This window comes from Pleuronectes platessa, chromosome 4, assembly GCF_947347685.1.
Source record: "Pleuronectes platessa chromosome 4, fPlePla1.1, whole genome shotgun sequence".
Classification (NCBI taxonomy): domain Eukaryota; kingdom Metazoa; phylum Chordata; class Actinopteri; order Pleuronectiformes; family Pleuronectidae; genus Pleuronectes; species Pleuronectes platessa.
In genome coordinates, this window is record NC_070629.1 from 21,912,903 (window position 1) to 21,934,121 (window position 21,219).

The 21,219-nt window shown below is 39.0% G+C and overlaps 1 protein-coding gene across 1 annotated transcript in view; it reads left to right on the top strand.

Moving 5' to 3' along the window:
- Nucleotides 1-21,219, top strand: part of ipo11 (importin 11) — a 103,648-nt gene that overhangs the window by 25,610 nt on the left and 56,819 nt on the right. Inside the window, exons 9-16 of the mRNA XM_053420292.1 lie at nucleotides 130-200; nucleotides 356-548; nucleotides 2,163-2,315; nucleotides 2,947-2,990; nucleotides 4,442-4,532; nucleotides 5,721-5,768; nucleotides 7,483-7,588; nucleotides 14,769-14,895. Coding sequence (XP_053276267.1) covers nucleotides 130-200; nucleotides 356-548; nucleotides 2,163-2,315; nucleotides 2,947-2,990; nucleotides 4,442-4,532; nucleotides 5,721-5,768; nucleotides 7,483-7,588; nucleotides 14,769-14,895 — 833 coding nt within the window. The remainder of the gene's footprint in view (nucleotides 1-129; nucleotides 201-355; nucleotides 549-2,162; nucleotides 2,316-2,946; nucleotides 2,991-4,441; nucleotides 4,533-5,720; nucleotides 5,769-7,482; nucleotides 7,589-14,768; nucleotides 14,896-21,219) is intronic.

Consider the following 21,219-nt stretch of genomic DNA (forward strand, 5'->3'; position numbering starts at 1 on the left):
GGTTTGACAAATATCAGCTCATTATTGAAATTATGGTTTATTATATCACACTTTCCGACCTTCTTTACCAAATTTTAGTGCTTCAGGATGTTGTAAGTTAACTATGCTTTGTTTTGTTTTGTGTTTCAGGTCGACAAGTTGGTCCAGATAGCACATGCAGAGAAAAATTGGAGAAGACGATCATATTGTACACTAAAGTTGTGAGTTGTTTTTTAAATCAATCAATTCCAAATGTCTTTTATATTATTTAAGAAAAGATTGAATATGTTGGATCAATGATTATGCAGACTCACTAATCTTTATCTTCTCTTTTCCTCTACTTATGTTTGCTCTCGTCTCGTATCTTTCCATATAGTTGTTAGACTTCTTGGAGTATCATCCATGCCCATTCATACCTCTCATCCAGCGCTCCCTGGAATTTGCCGTCAGCTACGTGTTCACACCTGCGGGGGAGGGTGTAACCTTTGAGCGCTTCATCGTCCAGTGCATGAACCTCATCAAGTTGATTGTAAAGAACGATTCCTACAAACCTGCCAAGAATATTGAAGGTAGGAAATTGGGTCTTTGAGATCAAGGGAAGCAGGATTAATGAAAATGATAATACAAGAGACGAAAAAAAAAAAGACATGGCAGACAAGTACGTGTGGCGGAAAATTTTAAGTGAAAAACAGACAAAAAGGTTTATTATTATTTGAGGTCTATGACTCAGAGGCCAAAGCCCTTCAAAGCTGATCACTGACATTGTTTTGAAAATCACAACGCTGTAATACCACCAACATGAGTGTGTCTCACCACAGCTCATGTTTATTTCAAGCTGAGACAAGCCTCTAGTGCTTCATTAGCTGTGGAGTGCAGCACCCGCTCTTTTGTTCTGCCAAGCTACTTTTGGTCTTGTGTGTTTCTTTGATGATTTCTATTCTCCTAAGCAATTGTTAGTTGACAAATAAAAGGCACATTTTTGTGGTTGTGTTAATACCTTGGTTTCATTTCCAAAGTGTGAAACATGACTTCGGGTTTGTTTTCCCTTTTTTATTTCCAGTCTTGCAAACAAAATGTTTAGAGTAGCAGGGTTACCTACAGTAGAGCTTTGACTGACACTTAACTCAGAGCTGCCAGCTGATTTATTTACTGGGCCTGCAGCCGGTTCACTTGTTCACTTCTAAGCCTTTTTATTTTGAGTCGGATGACAGAGTGTTAGAAGAGGGTCCTTAGGGCTGCACTGAGGTGCTGGAGTCAGAGGTCACAGTTAAAGAGCAGTTTACATTGAGAAAATGACGAGGAAATGGTCAATTGGATATGTTTTCCATTTTTCTGTTTCCTTTTATATGTGATAATTATTCCGGCTTAATGGATTTTGTCTGTTTGAAATCCAGATGCTTAAAAAAGTATATATATTTACTCAGAATCCAGAGCTGCAGAGCTACTTTTCTCGACAAAAAGTGTTAAACTTGACAAACAATGTATAGACTTGCACTTAAACTGCTCCCTGCTATTTTGCTCACCATTTGTTATATTTGACAAATATAAAGCCTCAGTAAAGTAGGAGATGTTGAATTAAGAGCTAAAACTGGTCAATAGGAGGTAGAAGACCAGGAAGTTGTCGAGACAAGAGATGACCATAACCTATACCTATAAGAGTATAGGATGAGTCATTCAAGGCCGGATTATGATTATGTTGTATAATGTGGTGTCTTGGACATCTCACACACACACACAACCACAAAATGGGAATGCAAGAGCAACAGCACAAATTGGATGCCTGTGTGAGAAGTCTCGGCCACCGTCGCATAACAACCGGGAGACAGATGAAACATGACCAGAGAAAGACAACTGGTCAGCAAACATGACGCCCTGGTGTTTCACAGCCTTGGTTAGGGTCAGAGATAAGAAGGTGATTATAATATCGATATTGTAATGGAGGATATTGATCGAGCAGAACGACTTCATGATGAGTTCAGTTCATTTGTAACAATGCTGTTAGTAAGTAAGTTAAGTAATTTCAGTATGCACTTTACTTTTAGAGTCAGAAGTCCTGTGTACTAAATGCAGTTATGTGTGCATCATTATTTTGAACAATGATACATGTGAACCATGAAAGATATTTTTCCCTTCTCTTCCTTGTCTTTCATTGCCACTCATCCCTCCATCCTTCCCTCCCTCAGAAAGTAAACCAGAGAGTCTGGAGGCTCACAAGATCAAGACAGCATTCTTCACACACCCCACACTAACAGAGATTGGACGCCGGCTCGTCTCACACTACTTCCTTCTCACTGAGGAAGAGCTGGCAATGTGGGAAGAGGACCCCGAGAGCTTTGGTAATAGCACATCCCCAGATACACAGACTGAATCCAAATGTCCGGGCTTATCTGGACTTGCAGACTGGGCCGAGTTAACAGGCGTCTTCTCTGGAAGTCCAGAACTGTGAGGGGTCAGCCAGCTCCACAGTTCATGAAGTCAGCAATGTGGCTTCAGGTGCCAACTTCAGCAGAAGTTATTTTTAATTCATTAATATATTCCGATAGTAGTGTTGCATCAATGTTGGAGGGTTAGGTGTTGAACAATAAGTTATTGCTTTGGTGATTTCAGGTAGCACAGCATTTTATTATGTGTAACAAACATTATTATTGTAAGAAGCTGATATTTATGTCTTTTTTTTTTTTTAAACTGCTGCTGTGAATTCCCCTTAAAATAGTTCTCTAGAGATCTTCGTTTCAGTTGAACCTTTAATTAGCGGTTTAAGATCTTACGCCAATATTTTTGTAAAGCTTAGATCACAAGAGTTCAGTTCTGAAGTTGAGCATTAAACGGACATTGCATTCAGTTTGACATTTGTATTTACTTTTAGACTAAATCACAAAACAAGTGACACTGCCCAGACAAGATTAACAGCCTCAGCCACAAAGTCCACCAACATTTCCTGATACAAAACCTTTTCATTATTTCCAGCTGTTGAAGAAACAGGTGGTGACTCTTGGAAGTACAGTCTACGAGTAAGTAAAGGCACACGCACACACACACACTGGTGAAAAACCATACGATTTTAAAAAAAAAAGAAGAAAAAAGTTGTATGCATGTTTCATTGTATGCTGTATTTTCAAAATTTAAAGCATTATTTAAGGTGGTGGTTCTGAGCAGCATCGTTTACATTTGAGCACAGTACATTAGTCGATTGTCCCAGTGGCTTTACAGCTTTATCCTGAGACTGTGGGTAGTTTGTTGGCCAAGGCTTATCTTAAGTCATGACATCATGTCTTATCCACTGTCTAATTCATTTTGTTTGTCTACCCTTCCTTTCTCTTCCCTTCCGGCTCCCCTGTTCAGACAGATTAAGATGACAAACTTGTAACTTGTTGTTTCTTTGAAGTGCACTAAAGCATTCTTTCATTTTACATCAAGGTCTTCTTGTAAATGTTCATTTAAAAGCACAGTGAAAGAAAGGCATCATTACCGTCTACGAGGGTTGAGTTTTAGTTTGCTAATTACTGTTAAAAACACGGAGCTTTTTATTTGAGGTCAGTGTTGGATTTTCATTAAATTCTTAAACCACCAATTGAACATCTGCTGCCTAATTAAAAGTTATTAAATTGAAGAGTTAAGATTAAGAACTTCAACATCAATGTAGATCCGAGCCGATAGGGTTAACTGTGTAGAATACTGAGGCTAATATGTACTCATATTTAGTACTAACACAGATCACTGCCTGTATCTGTAAAAATCCTAATTCACACATTAAATTGGCACATTTATGCTCAGGATGGTTCATGGATCAAATGTCACTGTCCATCTATTGCTTCCATGGTCACCAATTCTAATTGTTGGTTTGAGATCAATATTTCCACCTGTCTATATTTTCCCTAATGAATAAGGGTTTTGTGTCTGCCCTGATCTCGTTAACCTCTGACCTTCTGCCAACGAGGTGGAAAGGTCATACATGCTGTGAAATGACATAGACCCAGCCATATATATATATATATATACTGTTGCCTGAAGAATGTAATCAAGAATTTGCTCATCCCCTGTTGTTAGATTTGTTGCACCTTTATTTAACATGATGTTTTTTGTCACAGCAAAACCGATAAACTGCTGTCAGCGGGCGGGCTAGCATTTCTTTGCGCGCGCACACTCAGGCACACATAGAACTCCCATGAAATTGTTCCATTGAACCAGTAGCTCAGTGCATTTGCTATTGTTTGTGTCTTTTTTATGCAGATCCTTCATTGTGTTTGAAGTGTACATGCACTGACGTCACTTATTCATGCTATATTTTTCCAAACAAAACCACAGGTGGCTGTTAACTAAGACTGTGCTAATAGAACTATTGTACAATTCAAATGAATGATTATGATGCCTTTCAGATACATTGGCAGCATATGGGGGGGGGGGGGTGCCTTGTCTATTCCAATTAAGTGCCTTTCTTTTTGTTTCCTCTTCCTCTCTGTAGCCTTCTACGGAAGTATTGTTCCTGGATCTCTTTCACACCTACAGCCAGACGATGACGCCGGTACTGCTGGAAATGGTTCAGAATCTCCAGGGTGAGTTAAACGTTAATTCAAATATTATGACATGCCGAAAGCAAAGTCCACTTCCATCCAGCAAACCCTTTAATATTCGTTCGATGCAAGGATGTACTCAGTTTCTGATTTTTCTCCGAGCTAAAACTATATTGTGTCTCGTACTGCTCTTCAATAAATCCTATTCCCGGATTTTTAAAGTTCTGCTTTATGTTGGTGGTGTTTTATGGTCATTTTGTGGTGCAGTTTTATTTTATTGTTATCCATATATTGTTGTATTATTTTTATTGCATTTATACACCATTTACAAAGAGCTTTGAGGTCGGCTCTGTTTTTTTGAAGGATACTCTTTAGATAAAACTTCCCTGACTTGGATCCCCTGACGATTCATTCAGTAAACTAATAATTTAGTATAGCCCCTAACAGGGTTTTATGAAAATATATATTGCCCTTCATAGAAAAAAGGTTCTCCACCCCTGTTTTAGAGATTCTCTGGAGTTTTCACTAGTGGGCTGCCTGGATAAGCTCTTGAAATAAAGTGTGTCCACCACACTCTGGGAGGTAGCTCTCGTCTGTTGCTGAGTTAACAGTACAACAGCGCAAACTTGTAGATGACAAGATCCTCTAGCTTGTGTTTCAGGCCCTATGGTTCCAGGCTGCCTTCACTTTCAATAGAAGTGAGGGGAAGTGGGACCTGCTGGAGCAAGGAAGGAGCCACTTTGGGTGATTTTGAGGTTAAAGGGAAGCAGCTATTGATTTAGAGCTTCATACCTAACAAGGACTAATAGAGAGTAAGAAAACAGACCAGTAAAATTACTGAGACTAGACTGATAAAGTGGAGCTCATCCATTCTTTGAGATGCATTTGTTTGCGGAGGGGCAGCTGTAGTGTCCCCGGACAAGACACTGAAATATTTGTCCAAATTGCCCCCTGCCTTTGTGAATTGGGTGTGTGTGTTTGAATGGGATATGATCGAGGAGTTCTTCATCCAAAGTGCTATTTGGATATCTGTGTGAATGGGTGAATATGACTCATAGTGGTTGTTCAGACTAGAAATGCGTAATGTAAATGCAGTCCATTTACCATTAAGTGAATGGATCCATTAAATACTACAAATCTTCTGTCATCATTGAAAACATTCGCTCATTACAGCACTTGTGCTATAAATACAGTCTGACTGACTGACGGTTTGTGTGTGTGTCTTTCCAGGCCCGACCAATGCCGAGGACTCGGTCCAGCTGCTAATGAAGGACGCAGGTAATTCAAAACCGTCCTCTTCTCTTGTTGCTTCATCAACCCATCATCCGTTCCAGGATTTGGTCTCAAACATATCTGATTATGCTGAAATTACCATTATTTCATCAAAGCAGAATGTGAGGATTTCAGATTTGCCTTTTTACTGCCATTTTGTAACCCCAATCCCAAAAAAAAAAAAAAAATGCAGAGGGTATATTGAGACCTAATATAAATTTGAATAAAGATAGCTACAAAATGTATAACAATAATTTCAAACAAAGCTATTAATTCTCAGTAATCTCACTCTGCTGCTCTGCTGCTCGTTGTCACTTGATCTCTTTATGATCACAGACATCTTGTTTCCTCCCTATTTTTTCTTAAACCATCTCTTTTCCTGCTGTCTGCCTCCTTTTGGTATTTACAGCCCATTGACAGGTGGGTGCTCGTTTTACGGCACACACAGCTAAATCACGGCCAGTTAGGATTGCCTGCTTAGAGGGCTTCTGTTAAAGCGGGATGCCCGTAGTGATCTCATCAGTCTGCTGACAGTGTTGATAAAAGCGCACACATCACCGGATGATGAAGCTGTGCTGGCTGAGCGGCAGCAATGGAAGGATCATTTGTGGTTGAGAGAGCTGCCGCTGGTTGAAGAGCCAAAGGGCGCTTATTAAACCACAGGTGCTCATTTTTCTCAAGAACATAAATGAGTCAGTAATTATGACAGACATTTATAGACCAATTCCTCGATTATACTGCTGTAAAAATGTGGGCTGTGTTCTTTTAGAGTACCGATCCCCAAATGATCACTGAGCTGGAGACCGGAACCTGAACATTGATCCTTACTTTGTACCAAAGTATTTTTTCCATGTAGCCATTTTACATTATACTCTGTTTTTCGGTATTTTTGTTTATTTGTTTTATTTTCTCAGGCAAAGATTTATGTTGCAAACTATCACTCTTCTCTTTTTTTATTTTACTTTTCTATTCTAAAACCTAGACAGATGTATAGGGTTGTATGGCCTTGTTTGGTGTTATGTGCTCTCGTATGTTATTGATGTTTCTAAGTAACAACCATATTTGCTACAAAAAGTCAACAACATCCTTGAACTTTTTTTATAGCTGAGAAATGCTACTAACCAGCATACAAACACTGTTAAAGGTTGTATAAACCAACCTTTAACAGTGTTTTTGTTCCTTATTGCTGCAGACGTCCATGAGTCATTTACATATTTTCTTAGCCTTTGAATCTGTATTTATAAGCTAAACTTTAATTTATTTATTGTGTCTTTTAAGTGGCCCTCTTCACATTTTGCCACTATTCCTCTGTTTTCAGCCTGAACAGCTCCTCTTCGTTTTGTTCCTGTTCATGATAATACTAGCCAACAGAGTTTAATTTATGTTGCTTTAATTGCTTCTATATTGTTTTATAGGCTCTTAATTATTTTAGCAGGACAGAATTATAGCAGAATCATTAAGAGACTCATTTCTAAAAAGTTTCCTCCCCACATTGCACTCAATTTTCAGACATTGAAATGAAAGCTGATAAAATTAAGTAATTTCCCCTTTTAAAAGTCCTCAATGAAGTGAATGAGTTTTAATCTTCTGCAGATAATTTCTGGTCCAAAGCCTTTTGTGTGTCTTTTGTAATTTATCTTTTTATAAGTTTAATAAGCTCAATCTCTTTGTGAAGATCTGGAATAAATTACATAAACTTTCTGACTTGTTCTACCTGCAGTGTACAACGCAGTGGGCCTGGCAGCTTATGACCTGTTTGACAATGTGGACTTCGACCAGTGGTTCAAGAATCAGCTTCTCGGGGAGCTGCAAGTCAACCATCACAGGTATTGTATATGGACTGATGCTTTTCCTTTGACATGTTGAGCATCTTTACTTCTTCCCCGTTCTCCCTTCAAATCAGAAGAGGCTTATAATGTTGTCTTCTTGGTGATGTTGTCGTAAATCAATCATTGTTCCCCAGAGTGCCCTCAGGACGCCTCACAGCATTCATATACTTTGTATATGTATTTATAGATTATTAGTTGGTGAGCAACACAACACAACAGATCAACTAAACTGTTTCTACACAGCCTGAGCACTGAGTTGACTCACCTTGTCTGACGCAGGTTTAATCGAAATTGAGTGCATTAGGTTTCCCCAAGGAAGTTTTCATTGCAGGGTTATTGTAATAAAACTTCATTGCAGGTGTTCAATAATTTCTTCTTATCTCATTGTGTGTGGTAGTATATTCAACACAACTAGGGAGTACTTTTTTTTTAATGGAAGTTTATTCTACTCTTTGTGAGCTCACTTACAGACATTAATGGCATTTGATACATTGCATGGTTAATGTTCCATTCAGTGCAAGTCCAGCTAATTGGCTATTAACCTCCATCCGGCTATTGATTACTCATTAATAGCCAACTAATGCTTGTAGTCAATGTTTGTAACGCTCACATTAACAAGTGCTGCTTGTATTCCCACAATTACTTTTTACAAGTCATGGTCAGCTGTTCATAACATCAGCTCTCAACAGGCGAATAAAACAAAAACAACGGGCACACACTGAGACGGAACCTGGTCAGTGGTCCACAGACAGTCAGCCGAAGTAACAAAGAACCGCGAGGTGATAGATTAATGCAACTGGAAATAGATGGGAAAGATGGAGAGTGGCCAGAGGCGAGGTGATGTGAGTGATAGGAGGAACAAAGAAGTGCCCTGCACACACAGACCTCGAGACAATGGAAACAAAGAGCCTGCAGCACTCCAAAGTTCAGCCACACATTTTTGTTGCTGACGTCAAGGTGCAGGTCTGCTGATGTCACACTACCTCTTGCTTCCACGAGGCGCAGGTGTACGTGTCCTCTCCCCTTATACCTGCTTTCCTATTTCTTTGTTCTATTCAAGGTAAAATGACCCTGGATGTCTCCCTAGGGCAGTGGTGGATGAACATAATAAGATGCACCCAGCTCTGTTGCTCTACTTCACCCTTTGTGCTAGCGTGGCCATCAAACAGTACACATACACATGTACAGAGCTCGGTCATTACTAAGCTGAGGTCTACCCGCCTGCTGAGAGCTACCTGCTTTTAATGTGAACATATGTAGTAAAAGCTGAATCTATTTAGTTCATACTGTAGCATGCCTGTCTGCTGTGGACTCTAAAAAAATGTATGCATTATTTAATAGGCAACTGACATGGGTGGATTTCTCCCAGTGCTGCTGATGGAACAGACTGGCGTGAACGCATGCCTGCATAGATTAGTCACATTTCAGTATATAATGAAATGTGACTAATATCAGTGTTGGCATTATGCCTTACTTAAAATATGATCATATTTTCAACAATGTTACATTAATTTACCAACCAATGACACACACGTGTTCTTTTTGTTCACATTGAATATTTAAACATTCACAGTGCAAGTTAAATCAAGTATTGACTAGAGCTAACTAGAGTCAAGAGTTATAAAACCTGGAGTTCAGTCAATAGAACAAGATCGGAGGTGTGGGTGAGAGCTACTTGACTGGTAAAATACTGCTCAAATATTAATACTACAGGAAGCATGCAGCAAGCAGCTGAATCTGTTTCTCTCAAAAAGACCTGAGATAACATAAATTGTTGATGTAGCTTCAGTCATCTCATAGAGTTTAGTTATGGATCAGTCCATGTTTGTGGATTCAAGACACTAGGTTTGCTTTTGGGGAAAAACAACCTTTGCTACATCAGGTGTAAGAAATACAAACCCTGCATACCAAGTTGAAAACACCATCCCAGTGGTGAAGAACAGTGGAGGCAGCATCATAATTTGGGACTGCTGTGCTGTGCCTGGACCTTGAAGTGTATCATGGGATCTTAGAGAATAAGTTCAGGGTCGTTTTCCACCAAAGAAGTGAGGTGAAACAGGACGATTACACCAAACATCACAGCAGCAGATGGACTTCAAACAGAAAATGATTGAGAGTGGCCAAGTCAGAGGCCAGAGCTTGACCCAACAGTCATGCTGTGGAATAATAAACCGAAAAATATCTGTGAGTTGAACTTGTTCTGTTGGAAGAAAGGTTCAAAGTTCCCTGTGAACACTGCAGGTGTGATCTGTGTGTGACTGTGAGTAAAGAGGGTTTGATTGATCAATAAATCCAAGGTCTCACTTACTTTTCCCACCAACTATGTGAACGTTTAATTGGTGTGTTTAATAATGACTCCACAGCTAAAAAAGTTTTACGTGTTATCTTAAGCACATTGTGTTTGTCTATTAAACCACTCGATTTTACAAGGTTCACATATCCCTTTAGCCACAGTCAATGCAAACAACTCTTTTGCCTTAATGCAACTTCATGGGTTTGTTTCCATAAGGACGTTGTTATGTTTTAACTGCCTTTAAAACCAACCGATATTCCAAAGACATTAATCCCTCTGTAGTTTAAATGGTACATAGATTTTGAAACCAAGGCCATCTTTTTATCCATTTTAAATCCTCTGCCCTTCCCCCTCAGAAAGGCTAAGGAAAAAAGAGCAATTGCAAAGAGACATGGACAAACAACAGAAAATATATATTGATCGTTTGCAACGTCCATGTTAGTGTATATATTTAGTATTAGCGCCTTGCTAAGGTTCATGTTGGAAGAGTTGAGCTGAATTCTGGCCGTTGTTTGTTTGTCTGCTCTCTTTACGAATAATGAATAAAAACATTTCTGTGTCTTGGGAATTGAGGGCATTTTCCAGAGCCATTACAATGCTGTTGCTATATTTCTGTCACTGCCAAGAGGTTCACACATAAACAGGCACAACCCTCAATATAGTAATGCAAGCAGCAGATGTTCGATTACAACGTGTCTCTGAAATATATATTTTTTTATAAAAACAAACATTGTACAGAAAATTAACTCTCGACTCTATAAAGTTTATAATGTGGCCCACAAGTTTTCAGATTCCGATTCAACCACTATCAATACTACTTTAAAGATATTGATTTCTTTCGAAACATATTCCCAGTGGACTCTGATCTGATAAAGTTTTGTAATGCTTTAAAAATATTGAGACTGAGAGATTTCATATACTTAAGTATTTCAGGAGAAGCTGGCATTTTGTCTTCTGCCAGGAGGCACTTCCAGAGCAGAGTTTCTGGTTGACACACTTTCCTGCTGCACATGTTGCCATTACCAGAGCATCCCCACACCATGCTGTCCTGCCTGCCTCAGGGCTTGGCTCTTGGAAAGTCTCATGCAGCATGCTTATACCCAAATGCTAAACATTGACAACGTTTTGCTAAGCAAGAGAGGCAGAACTATACATGAAAATAGGAAGATCGAAAAGTAAAGCCTGTTTCTTTAGAGCTGCTAAATTCATGTTTAGACTCTGGGGGTTTGGAGCATACATTTGCATCCACCTGCTCCCACACCTGCAGGAAATGTATCTGCCTGTTTGCCCCCCAGCTCACAACTCGTCTCTGCCAGTTAACGTGCTGTGTTCTTGGTGAAGCAAATCATTTAGATTCAATTTTTTCAGGCCCGCTCATCAAATTGGCTCTGAGGCATTTCCTGGACATTTTGTGATTTTCTTCATTGTTGCTCACTTACTTCTGTGGAGCTAGAACTTTCTGTGAGATGACGCAATCCATTTACATTTCAGTGATCGAAGTTAAAAAATATATGTTATGATTTAATAATGTCCTGCAAATACAATGTTTCCAACCGTGGCATGTTATGTAGACTGTAGATAGGGAGGGATTACATGACCAAACTAAAAAGTCAAAGGCGAATAACCATGGTGCAAGTGATGGCACCTTGTAACTGCAACAGATGTCATGGAGGCGAATCACCAATTCAAGTTTGAGCCCTGCTCTAATCTGTATCGTGTGATATGGTGCAGCAACAGTCTAAATGTGAACAACTATACCCGTCAGCAGAACTCTTGTGGGTGACTCTTACCTGTGGCAGAGCTTCGTGCCGCTAGTAATCCCCCAAAAGCTGGTTGTAACTTTCCGTTTGCACCTTCATACTTGAGCATTTATCTGCACACACACTAAGATTCTGACTTGCTGACAATCCTTTCCTCCTCCTCCCTGCCTCAACCAAAACGGTTGTCATGCCTGTGATGAGATGTCGTGTCAGAGACGCCGAGATGACAGCGTGTCATCTTTGAACACGTTTACACACCTGAACATGCACACACACAAAATGAAGGGACAGACTCGTGCAGAATGAATCCCATCTTTCTACTGTCAGACTCTGCCAACACTTTAGAATTTTGACATTATACCTTTAGTGGCTTGACCTTTCGTCTGGACTTCAGTCCGCTTGTCTTCTGGGTTACCAGGTGATACTGTAAGATTTTGATGTTCTTTTGAACTTGATTTTCCCTTTATATGCTTATTGTATTTGCTCTTGCTGATGAATTTTTGTTAGCTTTAAGCTCTGCACAGTGAGGTTTCACTGGTCATGAAGGTTTGACTGAGGTTATAATGCTACAGAAACACCACCCTAGACTATTTTATACATCTTGGGTTCATAACCTAAAACTTACCTGTGAGGTTTCCCCCCTTTTACTTGTAACTCTATTAACTAACACTTCTTTTATATCTGCTTACATTGTGACTCGCGCAGTCTTTAGCCGGTTGTTAAAACCATTAATTAAATACTCTGAGTCCCAGTGGGTATACTGACATGTTCCTATTGCTGTAATGAAAAGTCTACACTGATGTGTAGAAGAAGCAGGGTGGGCAATAAAAGCCAGTATTGTAAACGGGTCCTGGGGCTAAATTCAATAAATAAATAGTTAATTAAAGACGAGCTGCAACACCCTATGATGTTATGAAAATACGTTATTGTTACATAAGTAATCCTGCAGAGTTTATCTCCCAAGTCCTGTTTGGGATTAACACGTTCATCTAGAGATCTCTCTCTCTGGGAGCCTGAGTGCGAGGGGCGGGGCCCTCTCACTGCTGCAATGTGTGCACGTTGTTGCTTATGGCCATTTATCCTCTCTTTATTCAAGAGTCTGGTCTTACATTTTGAGATCATTATTTGTTTATTTCACGGACTCTTACTTTTATAATATTTTTGGCTGTATTTTGTCTTATTGATAGGATTGTAGAAGCGTGAAATTGATACAGAAAATGGGGGGGGGGGGGGGGGGGAAATGTGCAGCAAAGGCCTGGACTGCGATACCAGGTGGACATTAATTCAATGAGGAGAGATGGACTGGTTTCAAATCAGTGGCCATCATTTCTGACTGGCCGTGGAGTTGAGGATAGCTAACAGTTAAATGTCAGATCTTGCTAGTGTTCAGGCGACTGCTGTTTATTTATGGAGCTTGGTTGCCATTGAAGTGTATAGTAGAATTAAAACTTTCTTCATTGTACCGCGTAGATGTTAGAAAGATAAACTCTCATTAAACCTGCAGAAAATGAGCATGGAAATAAGTTTGATCAAAGTACTAGAGTTCAGCTCAACACATCTGCTCCATCTCATTGGATTCCCACTTGTGTAAATATTGTGGTTAGTGCTATGTGTCTTGACAATGAAGGCGAATTAATACTTGTTTTTGGCTGTTTAAAATGTGGCTGTTGGTGCCTGCAACAATACCTGTCATCACAAAATGAGGTTTTGGGCTCAAGAACTACTCGTCAAGATATACTCATCCAGAACACATTTGACACGGCTCTTCCCGGGAACGGACTGAAGGGTAGACATTTCTCAATGTAATCCTAAGATGTTGTGAGAGATGGTAACTTACAGGCTTGGAGTTTTAGTTTTCAGAATTCTTGAAATTTACTGAGAAATCCGTCTAACCAATTTACAGTTGACAAAAAAACAAAAACAAGCTGTTTAGCTCAATCACACAAGCAGCTCTTCGTTTTCCTGTGAGCTCATTGGCAAACACAAACACACACATGCTGGTCTTTCTGTAGATGTGAGGACACTCTGAACCTTAAGAAAAAAGTCTTTACCATTTGAAGCTTTGATGAGCAGCCAAAATCTCCTCACAGTTATGGTTTCAAAACAAAATGTCTCCACCCAACCATAGAAAGACCTCCACACAGACACACTTTTGTTTGCCAACTGCTGAGTCCTGAGTCATGCTGTTGTTTAGTAGCCTCTGGCTTGTGGCCCAGACTCCGGTCTCTGGCTCCCTGCGGGTATTTGACAAGAAGCCAGCAAGTGTCATCCCTCTATCCTTCATCCCTCCATCCGCTCATCTCTGTCCTCAGACACAATTTCTGCCTCAGATACCAACAAGGGCAGATGCCCAGGGACACTTTTCACCTGCGCATTACAACTGTTGAAAAACCATCAGTCCCCCAACATTCAATGCGTCACATTTGGGACACGCAACAAAGGGCGTTTTAATTCGTATAACATACCACTTGTTGATCATTTACATTTTCTCACAGGCTATTTCCTTTAGATGCTTGTATGAGGCTTTGTGTTTGCAGGCTTTAATTTAAACAAATACAAAAATGGTATATGACTTTTTATCAAACCTTTTTTTTCCCGCCTAGTTCTTTTTTCTCCCTCTCTCCCTCAGGTAGTGTTTTTCCATCAGTTTTTAATGTGGAAAAGATCACTTTGTCCCAGTCTTCAATATCCTGTGCAGTAGTGCCGCTATCTCTGCCTCTCTCCGTTCAGGTGATATACCCATGCAGACAGAATGTGCACGGCCAGAATGTGGCCTAAATTAAACATAGTCTCGGTGTTGGATATGCATTACAGAGGGACGGTGATATGAGTCTCCCCCTCGAAGCAGAAATGACACGCGGTCTTCAGCATGCGTACGCCACTGATAACAGACATTTCAGGTTGAGTCATGAGCAATGTCGGTGCAGATATCATCATTGAAATGTGTTTGGTCCGGCTGTTTCTAATGGATCCATCAGTCCTGGAGCAACATTATGGAGATAATTTTAGAGACGGCAGATTTATTTTTCTGAAATAATGTAATAATATATGATTTGAAGAAGTGCAGAAAAGTCTGTTCAAATATTTCTCTGCAACCGGAACTTATGTCTCCTCTCGTCTCCAGGTACAAGTTGATTCGTCGACGGGTCATCTGGCTGATAGGACAGTGGATCTCTGTCAAGTTCAAATCGGACCTTCGGCCGTTACTATATGAGGTCATCCTGAGCCTCATGCAGGACCCTGATTTGGTGGTAAGGCAGCTATAGACCCACATATATATTTTTCTGTAAACTGCTTACTGAAGCACCACCTTCCCCAGAAAACACTGGATTTGTGATGACTGAAACAGGCTGTCAGTGAAAGTGATCCGTCAGCTGCTCAAACACAATTCTCAGGAGGGAACTGGCGCCGTTATGCTGCCACCTTCCAAAAAATATACCCGGATATAGTCTTTAGTATTTCTCCAAGTGTATTAAAATATTTCATAAAAAAAACTTTTATTTAACCATTAACTTCTTATTCAGTCATAACTGTGATCATGCCCTGACCCTGTTTGGGAAGAGTGTATCAGCATTCTGCATCATCCACATTTCAAATTTGGGTCTTTCTGGACTCATGACCTGAGCCCTTGAATCATGTTTTCCTTTTTAAATGATTTATATGAAGAAATGTGGAATGGTTCCATGCAAAATGTCAAAGCCCTTATAGGCAAGTCTCACCACTCAGCAGCCCCTTCTACAACGCCCCTTGGGCGAGACCAGCTTCCCGTCTCAACTCCATCATCCACTGGGGTTCAATGGCCTCAATGCTTGTGGATCTAAGTTAAACTTTTAAATGGGTGTTCGTATTTGCGGTCCTTATTTGCATCGGGTGCAGTGCATATATAATGTGACTATTATGTAATTAAGACCATGATATAATTAAGATAACGATACACATGAGGTTATGCCCACACAAACTAAATCACGAGGTGACAATAAGGGTGTGAAACAGCTCTGACAGCTCAATATCTCAGAACACCCATCTAATCCTTTGCCATGGCAGCAAATGCTTCCTTTACCTATTAATATTTGAGGTCACATCTCTCTATATTTCATAGTTTGGGCTTTATTGTATATTATTATCAAGCATATACAAGCTGAAATTAAACTTGTGTATCTGGCAACATGTAAAGATTCCTTTGAAAGCCATTAAGACACAAAGTCCTTTGTTCTGATTTTCAGGGTTCCTTCATATAAACTGATCTAAAATCATACGTCTGATACTAAAAGTCCTAAGTTGTTTTAGTACATATAGATGATCCAGGAAAAAGAAAGTAAATTCTGAACCCTTGCCTGATATTCATCTTTTGATCTTGAGCCCAGACATCTTCAGTGAACAAGACAAAGGAATGGGCCTTATAATTTACAGTTTAGCCAATAGTTTTTTGAGTGGACTGTATATTTAACCAGTTATCTCCTTTTGCAGTGCTCATGTAATAACCCTGAATTTACAAAGGTCCCAGAGGCTTTGGTTTTATTTTATAACTTTTATGGGGCATTAAAAAGTGGCACTAATATTCGTTTCAGCTCTTCCTTTTCACTTATTTTGTTAAGTGAAGCAAAATGGATTTGGAGATTACAGAAATAGATACATTTAATGTTGCTTTAACAAACTATAGTTTTAATATGCAATAATTGATTCAGGACACAGTTTTGTATTATCTGATTCTACAAATTGGAAATGGCAATTGATGCTTCTCACAGTTTTTTATTTTTTCTAAGTTCAGCTCACCAAGTGTGGGCCCTGATCAATATTGTCTGCATGGGCCAATTAGAGCCTGTTGGGCAGAAAGCGATATTGATCATAAACCTTTAATGGACTAATGGAGCAAACTACCCCTGATCAATCAGTCCCAACTAGTCATCAATATTTCTGATGCTTTTTTTTGGGCCCCTGTTCATATATAAGTGAATCACAGCTACACTTATCTATCTCAGTTTCTTTACTTCATTAAAATGAGTAATCGACAACAAGGACATTGATTATTTTGTTTGTTTTTTGAGGCTTTTTCTTTAAAGGAGAGAAATGGGAGGAATCTGTCTGAGACGGAGTCGGGTTGGCTGAAGTAATGATCTCTTTGTTAATGTTGTCCTATTGGAAAACCTGTTGAGTAGAGTTACTATCCACCATGTGTGGATCGAAATGGTAGTTTAACTGCACCAGTAGTTGTAGTAGTAATAGAGGTTTTGCCTGTTTTTAAAAACATGCCTGATGGCGAGCAGCAGGTCCCTGGTTCGACTCCACATCAGTGCTAGATAGACTCCCCCGTGTCCTGTCTGTTCTACACTACAACTATGAAAGAAGTGATAAATGTTATTTGTAATCAGGTTTAAATGGTTAAGTTTTCATTGCTTATTAGTGAGCAGGGTTATGATAAAACTACGGACACATTACCACGCAACATGGTGAAATGATGCAGCATGTGACCAGGAGTAACCCGATAAATCCTGGTGCTGATCCAGATCAGGGGCTCAAATTCAAGAATTGTCGTTTTTCTTCAACATCCTGAATTGGGTGCTTTTTAAAATGTTCTCAGGAGAATAATTCATGAATCTTGATGGGAAGTTAAGGCTGTTAAGTGGATGAAGTTTGGTGCTGATCCAAATTAAAATCCTGATTGAGTGAATTTAAATGTGTCTTGATAATGACTCCAGGTTTTTCTTTTTCACTTTGTTTAAACTTTTAACTACCATGGCAAATAAATCATTTATGTTATCAGACTATTTTCTTTAGGAACTAGGCATTAATATTTAAAATTGTTCACCCTTGGCTGAGGTGCCATTGCAGTTTGATATTACAACCCAAATCCCTTAATAAGGAGTGTGACTGAATTTTAATGGGATTCTAGTAAGAGTTGTGGATTGCAGAAGAAATTCAGGAATTGCATAACAAGAGTTGTCCATATTTTATTCAAACAACGGCTTCTGACATTCTTATTTAATTTATGTTTGTTATCAAAGATAAAAGCGAATATATTGCTGTTCCTTTGAGATTTCTATGAAAAATATAACGGTGCGCACTCTGGGAGCGTTCTATCATTGACATTCAGAAACTGAATCGCAGATCACTGGTGCCTGTTGCTTGCAGCCGACTTGTGCCAGTCTCTCTCCCCTCCTTACCTCCTATTATACACTCTTCTCCACTCTCCAACAGCTGCATTCTCCTCTGCTGTTTACTCACAGATTCTGAGGGAAAGCTCAAGAACTGTTGGTTGCAAGCTTGAACTCCCTCAGTTTTTAGGTCATTTGCATTCCCAGTGGGAGGTAATGATGCTTTCTAGAATTTGCTGTAAAGCCAGCTTTGATGACATCAAGCGGTGACGTTTTTTCATTTGACGTTTTTCGACTGTATGGCGGCTGTGAGGCATTTTAAATATGGATTTGTGCCTCATTATTATAATCCCATCAGGCTCTTGGTTACTATACATAAAATGCACTATCCTGACAAAGCTCTGTCTTCAACCACAAAGCATAACTGGAATTTAAGATTTTAACCTGACAGCAATGAGAATATACGAAATATGAAACTAGAGTGAACCACAGTTAATTTGATAGAAAGCAAATTAATTAAGTTTGTTAAAAGGTAATATTAACGTAATTGATTCGAAAACGTAATCAATTATTCTCACCAATTTTATGTGTTTTTTAATGTACATCAAAAGTAAATATTTGTTCTCTATGTTTTACGATCCATATAAAATCATACATTTTGTTGAAAAATGTATTGAATTATTATTTATTGTGTTATTTAAACACTAATCATGAATTATATGTTTTTCTACATGGAATTGAAATGGCTTTTCCCTGTGATTTTAATGATAATATGTTTTTGTCTACCTCCTATTGCTATTTATTGTATTTATTAAGTAATCTATTATGGGAGACTGGAAACTGTGAACGAAATTGCCCATTTTGGGATAAATAAAGTTTTCTAATCTAATCTAATCTAATTCAGATGTAGCTGCAATCTGTGCAAGTTATTGTTTTCTATCGAGTCCAATTATAATTTCCACTGTTTTGATACATGTTTGCTACTTACACTTTATAATGTGTGTGTGAGACCATATTGACCCACTTATGGGCTGTGTTGGTCAATGCAAACCATATTAAACTTATTATAATATATCAAATCTTATTTTCTATGTATAAAGATATACTAACTCAAGTGTGAGGTTATTTATCAAACGTGAGGTTCTGCTCTGTCGGGATCTGGATTTGCTTTTCACTGAGTTGTTGCCAAGTTGAAGCTTCTTTTTTTTCAGTCTGTGTAAATTCCGTCAGTTATTTCACACTAATCATCACAGATTAAACTTTCATTCTCTTTTAAATTCAGTTTGAACCTACTTTTCAAAAATATCCCTCATAGACAGTTTATGGCTGAATAATAATGTGAAGCAAATGATTTTGACTGAATCACTGACCGGCATTATATGCGTGTGTGTTTATGAGTGTTTCATCAAGCGGTCTATTATCCTCTTCACTTAGCTGTGGAATTTAAATGCAGTTGCTCTCATCAGTGTTTGATTTGCCAACAAGGCCAGGGCTGATGGAGCTCCTTCATCAACACACTCCTTTTGTTACTTGTTAATATGCAGCATTACTCATTCTACGATTCTATGATCTTGTTCAGAAGGGGCGGACATTTCAAATGTAAGTCTTTTTATATCTTAAAAGTACATTTTACAGCAGCTTTTTGTTTCATTTACAATGTGAACAGACTGTGGGAAGAACGTGGGATGTTATTCACAATGACATTGAAATGTCATTGTGAATCTAAATGTCTCTTTTTTTATTATGACTCAATTTAATTTGAACGCTGTGGAGATTTCTGTGGCTGCTGCTGCATTGTGCATGTGTGAAAGGAAAACTGTGGAGAAAGTCTGGACCCAATTCTCTGGGCAGCCTGAAAATGGAGAAGAGCTTTTTTGGTAGGTTTGAAAGGCTGCTGCTTATCTTATTTGGTGAGTTTAAAATTGGGAAAATGCAGAAACTATTTATATGTCATCCTACTTTCGGTTTGATACTCAAAATATGTACATGGTGGAACAGAATAGCTTGCTGAAAGCTGTCGCTCCTTTGAAGTGAACTGATTGACACTAAAAAAGCCAAAAAGTAGAAAGCAGCACGAAAAAGAAACTCCAGCCACTTCAGTGGAAATAGACTGCGTATTGTTTTTTTAAGAGATCCAGCGACAAATATGGATATTGAATGATTTATGATTGAAAAAACTGAATATTTAACCAACACAAAGAATCTCTTATCAGTGTGGCTCTGGCTGAGGGTAGAGCGGTCGTCCTCCAACCTGATGGACGGCAGTTCGATCCCCAGTCTTTCACATCTGCAATCCCGAAGTGTCCTTGGTTCAGATGCTGATCCCCGAATTGCCCCTCATAGAACAACAAAGTGCTGCTAATAGATGCACTGTATGAATGTGTGTGTGTGTGAATGGTTGAATGAAAATCTGTACTGTAAAGAGCTTTGAGCTGTCATCAAGACAAGAAAAAAGCACCATATAAATACAAAACCATTTACTCTCTTTTTACATTGCGAACTTTCGGAGCCTTATATCAATGCGTGCGCTCAACTTAAGCTTATTTTTCTAAATATTTAGTCAAACTTTGTTTCATTTGATTGCCATAATCAGGAAAATAAAAATGAAACGTGCTAAACATTGATTGATCGAAATTAATATCGATCAGAATACCTTTTAAGAAACTCATGAGTTGTGCTACTAAAAAAAAACTTTAAAAGACCCTTGGAAATATCTGAGATAAATGTATTATAAATTTGTTTCTTAAAATACAACTGTTCAGTTATTTGGACTAAAGCTTGCAAAGATATTTCTGCTCACACAAACGGACACAAACGGACACACGCGCACACACGCGCACACACGCGCACACACGCGCACACACACACACACACACACACACACACACACACACACACACACACACACATCCTCGAACCCTCACTTCCACTTTCACTCATGCCTCCTTACAATATGTTGTGAAATAATTCACCAGATCTGAGTGTAATTGAGTTTTCCTTCTTTCATATCCTTTCCTTCATCGGATCACTTTCTCCCTTGCGGACATGTCCACCACCTCTTTGACTCTTAAGACTCCCCCACATTACATTACACTGCTGGAGTCTATTAGATTGGAGGGGCAACTTCCTTTTAATAACAATAGAAAGCTATTCACTGTAGGCACACACTTCCACAGTGTTCAGTTATGAAAAGCCGTATAGTGAGCGCTGGTTGTCGCTGACTTTCAGATGCTGCTATTAAAAGAAAATGTAATCATGGCTTTTGTGTTTGGTTGTGTTGCTGCATGTGCAGCTGTGGCAATCACCATCATCTTAATCCATTTCTTTCCATCTCTATTTCCTTACGCGTAGTTCAATACAAACACAGGAGAACCTCTCTGTCTGAAGCTTTAATTAGCTATAACAATACATGTGCACCAGCGGGAGGATAAATGTGGGATGCCTTATTTCCAAAATCCGTATGCTTATCTTTTTTTTTTTTTT